Below are 8,153 nucleotides of genomic sequence, written 5' to 3'. Positions count from 1 at the left end.
TGGGTCCGATGTAAATTCAAGCGATGTAGTAAATCAAAGACATTTTACATCGGGCAACAGCCTGATGTGAAAAATTCACATACCACATCGGTTGAATGTTAGGTCTGATGTGAAAAAAATCCAATTTTTTAAAAAAAATATATATGCAATATTTAACATCGGTTGCCTCAATGGCCCGATGTAATAAATTGGTTTTAACATCGGTTTCCCCAACGGCCCGATGTAATATATAGGTTTTAACATCGGTTGCCACAATGGCCCGATGTAATATGTTTGCTACTTTTTAGCAAAATCGAGGTGTTTTTCCTGTAATTTTTTCTTGGTACCTAATTTTTTGGTACCCATTTTAAAGTTTTGAGAAATTGTATGGATATTTAAAAAATATAGATGGGTTGTTTAAATAATTGAAAAGAGTGAAATAATCTAAAAAATAAAATGAGGTCCATTTAAAAAACACAAATGAGTTCAATGAATATGGATGCTCTTAGGAAATAAGATGAAGAAGTAATAAGTATGAGCAATTTTAAATGTCTTTTTTATTTTATGTATTTACAAGTCATTTTTATTTTATGTATTTACAAATTACAATAATTATAAAAGTATGAGTAATTTAATATTTTCAATATTTGTAGGTCATTATCTCACTTTCCGTCCATTTTAGTATGAAAAGGAATTTGGAGTGGGGCCATGCAAATCTTTTATTTTCTTTACCTTTTACTAGCGTCCAAACGGATACTCCGTGCCCGTTTGTCCGTTTTTTTAAGTGCACCCACACATCAAAAAGTTAACAACCATTTTTACTAAATTTTAGTTTTAATTTATCTGGTTATTAATGTAAGTTCAGAGTGCGCCTAAGAGGGGGGTGAAATAGGTGCAATGATCAATTTCCGGTTTAAGTGGTATGTTACTTTATTTTTCTGGTTTAACGATATTTACGAAAAAGATAAAATATAGAAAAGAGTAAAGAACACAAGGATGTATCATGGTTCCCCTTACAATCCAAGAGTACTCCAGTCCACTTTAAAAAAAAAAGATATTTTACTATTGTTAGGACTTGTACAAGACCAACACAATCACCAAGATCAATCCTCTTGTGATCAACCAAGTTGAAATGAGAACAATTCTCTCAAACTAAACTCTCTTGCTTCCAACAATCATGGATAACAAGGATACAAACCAACCAAGTAGAACAAGAAAACAATCATTTCTTTTCTACTTTCTTGTTTCCAACAATTCTGGACAATCCTTGATACTTAAAACTTTCTTACAATAAATGATGGATAAAGATGTAGAGTAATGATCACTTTTACAATCTTAAGTGATATATCAATGTAATTGATCTTCCCTTCCAATGACAATAATTCACAAACACTAAAGGGTTAGAATGCTCAAGAATTTTCTAGCTTAGATGATGTGAATGTATGTAGAAAAATTCTTGAATAAAAGTTGAAATACTTGAAGTGTGAATTTTGAAAGTTTAAGTGTTTGATTGGAAGAGGTGAATTGTAATTTGAAATTTTATGTATTTATATGGGCATAACACCTTTATAAATCACGGTGAAGTCATGAAAAAATATCATGAAGAAATGAGTTAAAATAAAAAGGATTCATGAAGAGGTGCATGAAAATGTGTTAAAAAAGGTTCTATTTTTTCAAATTCGTATAAGACTTGTAAAATTGGTTTTAACGGATACCTGACTTAACAAATGCAGAACGTTTTTTGAATTTCAAATAATTATTCAAATTTCAAACAACATAAGGTTTTGTTAAGTCAGTTAACCAAACCTAACTTAAAAAGTGCTGACAGTTTTAAAAATAAAAGTTTTTTATGCATTTGAATCAAGGATTTTTATACATGATAATTTTAGAACTTTAGAGATGAAAATGTATAAAATATTTTAAGCATCTAAAGCATTAGTGAATGTAAGTATTGCCATTATACCTTCTTGAAACTCAATTCCATTTATTCCAAAGCCTTGGACATAATCCTTTATCTTGAGTTTTATCTTTGTCTTCTTGATATCAAAAACTTTGTCTTCATCAAAATATATTCAACATATGAAAAATTGACTTCATAATTAAAGAATAATATTAAAATAAATAAACAGTTATTAAAAAGTAATATTGAAATAAAATAGGGTCAGCGTAAAATATACTATCCTCCTCTTTATATATAATATAGATATAGATAGATATAGATATTATATATAATATAGATAGATATAGATATAGATATAGATTATAAATTATAAAATAGATATTTATTCTAAATACGGAAAGGATTTTGGAGTGGAGCCATGCAAATCTTTTATTTTCTTTACCTTTTATATTTGTTCCAAACTATGGAAAATGTATCTTTCCATCCACTTTCTCTCTTTTGACATTCTTTCTTATTTTTCTTCCAAAATCAAACACAATGCAAGAGATGATAACGTGTCTGTATAAAATGTAATCATAGAAGACCCCCACGGTAACCTATGCGCCTTCACGTACCAAATCAATACCCATCCGGTAGAAGTTTCTCGAACACAAAGAAATGGTTACAAATACACAACGAACGAATCTGCGTCCGAAAATCGAACTTCTCTGCGTCCAAATTCCGCAACCTTGCTTCCTTTCGCGATTTCATAACCAGGTAAAATCCCCAATTCCAACTCTTATATTCATCTGATCCATTGTTATTCATTCGTTGCATCTAGTTTTCTTCAGAAAATTCAGTAAAAATAGTTATATCTGCATCTAATCTAAACCTCATGATTTAATATCTGCATTTTGATTGTTAATTTTTATATTAATTGTATTGGAATTGGTGTTTTAGGGTTCGATTCCATGAAATTATCAATGAGAATTTGGTTTTAAGTGGTTGATTTTGTAAGGAAAATGCTGATTTTAAGATCTGTGTTTTCTTTCGGTTGAAACGGTGTCGTAGGGTTGATTGTCCTTGATTTATACTGTGATAAATCAACATGATTATGTTTAATGAATTTGTTTGTGGATGGTATGGTAGGTGTAACGAGATCAAAATGAGGGGAAGAAGCTACAGTTACAGTCCGTCACCTCCAAGGTACGGTCGAAGGGAACGCAGTCCTAGTCCTAGGGGGCGTTACGGAGGAGGCCGATACAGAGGCCGAGATAGAGATTTGCCAACAAGTCTTCTGGTTCGGAATCTCCACAAAGATTGCAGGTATTTGCGGAATCATTTCAAAGTTTTACAGTAGTTTTTTTTTTATTATTTTAAATTCTTTGTTTATTGTATTGCCATTAAGAAAAATTATAAGTGAAGTTATTAAGATAAATCTCGAGATTTACTATTTGGATAGAAACATGATTTTGGACAGAACATTATGATAGGATATGGTTTGGTTGTTGTTTGTTTATTGTATTACAATTGCGTGGATCAGTATTATGAAGATTTTTTTGTTATTATTCGGGATCCTTGTGTAAGTTTCTATATTAGGTCTTTTTTATTTAATGTAATAAAATAAGAAATTGACTGTTTAAAAGAGGATGATATTGCAGTGGTGTTATTGATTTTAATAGACGGATTTGGTTTTTTCAACTGTGATATTTGGTTTTGCAGGCCCGAGGATCTGCACGATCCATTTGGCCAGTTTGGTCCTGTCAAGGATGTATACCTGCCTCGTGATTATTACACTGGGTGAGTATATACTTGTATGAAACATAGCTGATAGCTTTTATAGCTTATGAGAGGCATAGGTGGAGGCTTGGATTTTATTTAAACATGGCTCATGTTGTAGTTTTTCTACTTTGAAGTTGTTTATGTTGTTATTTCCTGATATGGAAAAGACTTTACGGATTTTCTTCTTCAAGTCTTGCCACTTTGTTATATAAGTAACCTTTAATTTATAATCCATTCATTTTATGGGAATTTGGTTTTTTTGTAATATAAGTAACCTGTAATTTATAATCCATTCATTTTATGGGAATTTGGTTTTTTATTGAAAGTGTTGAAGTCAAGAATGAAGTAATAAGAATACTGTATTGAAGTCAAGAATGAAGTAATAAGAGTGTCATTTTGAAGACACCACCAAGTAGTAAGACTTGAAGTTCAGGGTGATGTTAGTTTTCTGAAGGTTGAGTTTGAATTGGTTATGAAGAAGTTCAAGTCTTGAAGATTTGGCACCTACAAGGTTAGAATTGTGTGGTGTTTATTATTGAATTATGTGGAGACTTGAGACTTGAGAGTATCACTTATGTTGGAGACGGGGTCACAATTGTGAATAATGCATATCTGCAACCTACACTACTTCAGTATGCAGACTTGTTCGTTTGTTGCGCCATGTATATCTTGTCTTAATGCTTTTGGATCTTATGTTCTAGGGAGCCAAGGGGATTTGGGTTTGTTCAGTTTGTGGATCCAGCTGATGCTGCAGATGCAAAATATCACATGGATGGTCAAATTCTTCTTGGTCGTGAGTTAACTGTGGTGTTTGCCGAAGAAAACAGGAAGAAACCTCAAGAAATGAGAGCAAGAGAACGAGGAAGGTAAGGATATAGGTTATTGATTCTCTGTAATGATTTCAAAGTTAGTAATTAAATCATGCATCACTGTCCTTTTGAAATTGCATGTTTTTAGTCTATTCTTATTAAATATTTCACATTTCTTATTCAATCTATCCCTGGGATAGGTCATATGACTATAGGAGATCTCCGCGTCGTCGATCTCCTTCACCACGCTATGCACGGACATATTCTCCTAGTCCAGACTATTCCCCTTCTCCAAGACAAAGGCGATACTCCAGATATTCCAGGTTTGTTATATTGCATTAGCTTTTTACTCACTTCCATTTTATGGCCTAAACTACTTTCTGTGTTTCATTCTAAGTAAGGCCTGTTCTGTCATAATTCAGGTCAATTTCACCAAGAGATGGGAGGTATAGAAGGGGATCATACTCCCCATCCCCTTATGCATCAAGAAGCCCCAGACGAAGTAGGAGTTACAGCAGAAGCATAAGTCCAGGATACTCTAGATGATTTAACTTTGACTAGCTTGGTTAATGTGGGAGATGATGTTCTAATTTATGTCATTTAAAGATGCTTGTGTTCAATGCTTCAATGTTGTTAATTGATATGGTAGTAGTAAGGATTTGCCGTAGCTTTGTTATTCTCTATATTTAGCCCTGTTTTTTTATATCAAAAGTTCTACTGGATTAAGTTTTTTTTTGTGTGCTTTTCTAGTTTCTACCTCCAATTCTTGTTTGCCAATTTCATAGGTGATTAAATTTGCAGAGTAAATTATAGTTTGTTTCTTTTGCAATATAGTGGGCTATATATCCTATGCATAGCAGACTCGAGTAAAGTTTGTGTAAATAAAAGGAAAACAGGGCATTACATATTGGGTGGCATCAATCTTGTTTAGATTGAATTAAGCATTTTTTGTGACATATTGAATCAAGTTGAATTAAGCATTTATCGCATACTAAGTAATCATGTTTATGGATGTGTGATTCTCTTCCTTTCATGTTATTTGGATAGATTATACATGTTATGTTTGGTTTTATATTTTGGAGATGTCAAAAGTGGTTGGTTTAGAATTAGTTGAGTAGTTATTAATCATAATTCATAATTGAAGTTAAAGAATGAAAGTTTTAATTTTAAAATTGAATTTTACATTAAAATTAATGACTTAATCTTTGACTTAATTTTAGTTAAAATTTATTTAATTAATTTGTCATCTTAAAACAAACTTAATTTATAATACTTCGTAAGCATACAAATAAAATTTATAGGGGCAGATTACGTTGAAAATACATTTTTATTTAAATTTACATAAATTTATGAAGAACACTTACGAATTAAGGCACCAGAGGAAACAAATAAATGCAAATTCAAATTAAGAGTACAAACAAATAAATGCATAATCAAATTAAGAATATAAAGTTTTCGGAAATTATTACAAGATCTCTTTAGACTATGGACAAGATATTTTAACATTCAACTTGTATTTTACATATTTTACTTTACAAATAACCCTTATATAATTCATTTCATTGTTTTTTAAGTTTTAGCAACACTTAATATAGTTTAATAATTAATTTTCAGATAAAATTCAATCACATTAAAATCACATTTAAATATTTTTCAAACTCATTTTATAAAAACTAAAATTAGTTTCTAATAACATCTAAAATAAAATTCACACTTCTAAATAATTTATATTTACTAAAATTATGTTTAAATATATTTCAAACTCATTCTTATTAAATATGAGAAAATGAGAAATGTATAAAATTTTACACGGTCAACCAATTACGACCATATATTTCAACAGTGTAAAACTTTTTTACACTGTCAGTGCATGTCCATTAAATCCTTAAATGATTTATTTATAAATGTGATTTTTAGGAAATAATCATATATTTTGATAATAAACTTTTAAATAAAATTTACATCCACTAAAATTATATTTAGTTATTCTTCAAACACATTTAAATAACAAATTAACATTATTTTTATTTTTAATTTATTATTAAATGTTTTTGACTAATATATGAATTTGATTTTAGTATGTATAAAGTATATTTGGATGGTATAAAAATCATATTGTTTGAGTTTAAACATGTTTTAATAGTATTTGAATATATTTTATAAATTATTTTAATGTATGAATTTTATTTGAATGTTATTAGAAATTAATTTTAATTTGTTTAAAATAGTTTTGAAATATATTTAAATGCGATTTTAGTGGGAATGAATTTTACTAGAAGATTTATTATCAAAATATATTAAATATTGTTAATAATTAAAAATATATTAATATAAGTATTATTTGCAAGTTAAACATGAAAAATATTAGGAGTGTATGTGGGTTGGATCAACCTACAAAATCCATCCAAAAAAATCCATAAAAGGGAGTTGGGTTGGGTAATTGGGTAAACATGTGTTTCGAAACTAAAGAAGACATTGAAAAAATCGGGTTTCGGGTAAAACTCAATCCAAATTCAAAATACCCATTGACCCACTAATCAAATATTTATTATTACATTTTTATTAGTTTTGATGAAAATTAACTTAGAAATTGTAATTAGCCTCAAAACATTTACTATTTTAGTGAACCATGACATTAACTAATTTTGAATGTTATTTTTTGGTTATTTTAATACTAATACAATTTTATTTTATGTCATGCAACTTTAATTTGTTGCTAGTATTTTATGATAATTTTTATTAGTTGATATTATCATTTATTATTATATAAGGCTAAAATATAGTAAAAATAGATTATCTAACTTTTTTAAGAAGATACAAATTTTGAGTAACTTTTATGAAAAAAATGACTCATCATTTAGTCTTCTAATCTTAATAAGAAAAAAAATTATTTGGACAACCCACTTTCCAACTCATCCCAACCCAAAAATTAGTGGGTTAATTCAAACTGACCCATTAATATAACAGGTGGTTAATTTACATCACTTAAACCGGAATGTCCAATATAAATTGGATCTTAGGTTTGACCAAACCTAATCCAAAACGGCCCATCTACACCTCTAAAAAATGTATGGATAAGTGGTTGAGAATAGTGCCTCTTGGCTAAGAAGTCTCTAGTTCAACTTTTGTTTAGTGCAAAATAATTTTTTTTCAGTTTTCTTTGCCAGAGATTAAATATGCTATGGTCTTTTTTTAGGAGTAATTTGAACTCTTACATTTTTGTGAGGAACTAAAAGGAATCTTCATTAAAAAAAACTATTATAGTTAAATTAAAGGAATGAGAATAAGCCAAAACGACCTACAGGGGCCTATAGTCTAGTTTATTTAAGGTCAGGTCAGACTTATTTAATAAAAATGTCAGATTTAGACTTTTTTTTAAAAACCTATTTAATTAAATAGGTCAGCATTAAGCTATTAAAAAAAGATATGAAGTTTTATAGGTCGGCCGATATTTTCATATATATTAAAAATAGTCTAAATAGGTTGATATATATATATTAGAAAAAAATGATAAATAGGCTGATATATGCAAATATAGGCCGACCTATAAGACTTCTGTGGATTAATTGAAAACCTTAATGAGAAACAGACTTTTAAATAGGCTTTCAAGCCAGACCGGTCTTTTAAAAAGGTCAGGTCAGGCCAAAAAAAGAGTCTATAATAGGTCATAGGTCAAGCTTAAGTCTTGTAAATATTTAGTAGGC

At 29.3% G+C, this 8,153-nt stretch overlaps 1 protein-coding gene across 1 annotated transcript; it reads left to right on the top strand.

Moving 5' to 3' along the window:
* Positions 1–2,477: 2,477 nt before the first annotated feature.
* On the top strand, positions 2,478–5,128 carry LOC131641538 (serine/arginine-rich SC35-like splicing factor SCL30A). The gene is made up of 6 exons (XM_058911844.1): positions 2,478–2,635; positions 3,008–3,184; positions 3,581–3,658; positions 4,342–4,506; positions 4,650–4,772; positions 4,872–5,128. The coding sequence occupies exons 1-6, from the start codon at positions 2,478–2,480 to the stop codon at positions 4,993–4,995; spliced, it is 825 nt and encodes a 274-aa protein (XP_058767827.1). The 3' UTR covers positions 4,996–5,128.
* Positions 5,129–8,153: the final 3,025 nt, after the last annotated feature.

Source organism: Vicia villosa, unplaced genomic scaffold (genome assembly GCF_029867415.1).
Source record: "Vicia villosa cultivar HV-30 ecotype Madison, WI unplaced genomic scaffold, Vvil1.0 ctg.003817F_1_1, whole genome shotgun sequence".
Taxonomy (NCBI): Eukaryota; Viridiplantae; Streptophyta; class Magnoliopsida; order Fabales; family Fabaceae; genus Vicia; species Vicia villosa.
This window is presented reverse-complemented; position numbering and strand designations above follow the sequence as displayed.

Coding starts and splice junctions, on each gene's coding strand:
- LOC131641538 (XM_058911844.1), top strand. CDS start 2,478: ATGCGCCTTCACGTACCAAATCAATACCCATCCGGTAGAAGTTTCTCG. Junction 2,636..3,007: donor TTTCGCGATTTCATAACCAG/GTAAAATCCCCA, acceptor ATGGTATGGTAG/GTGTAACGAGATCAAAATGA. Junction 3,185..3,580: donor AATCTCCACAAAGATTGCAG/GTATTTGCGGAA, acceptor TTGGTTTTGCAG/GCCCGAGGATCTGCACGATC.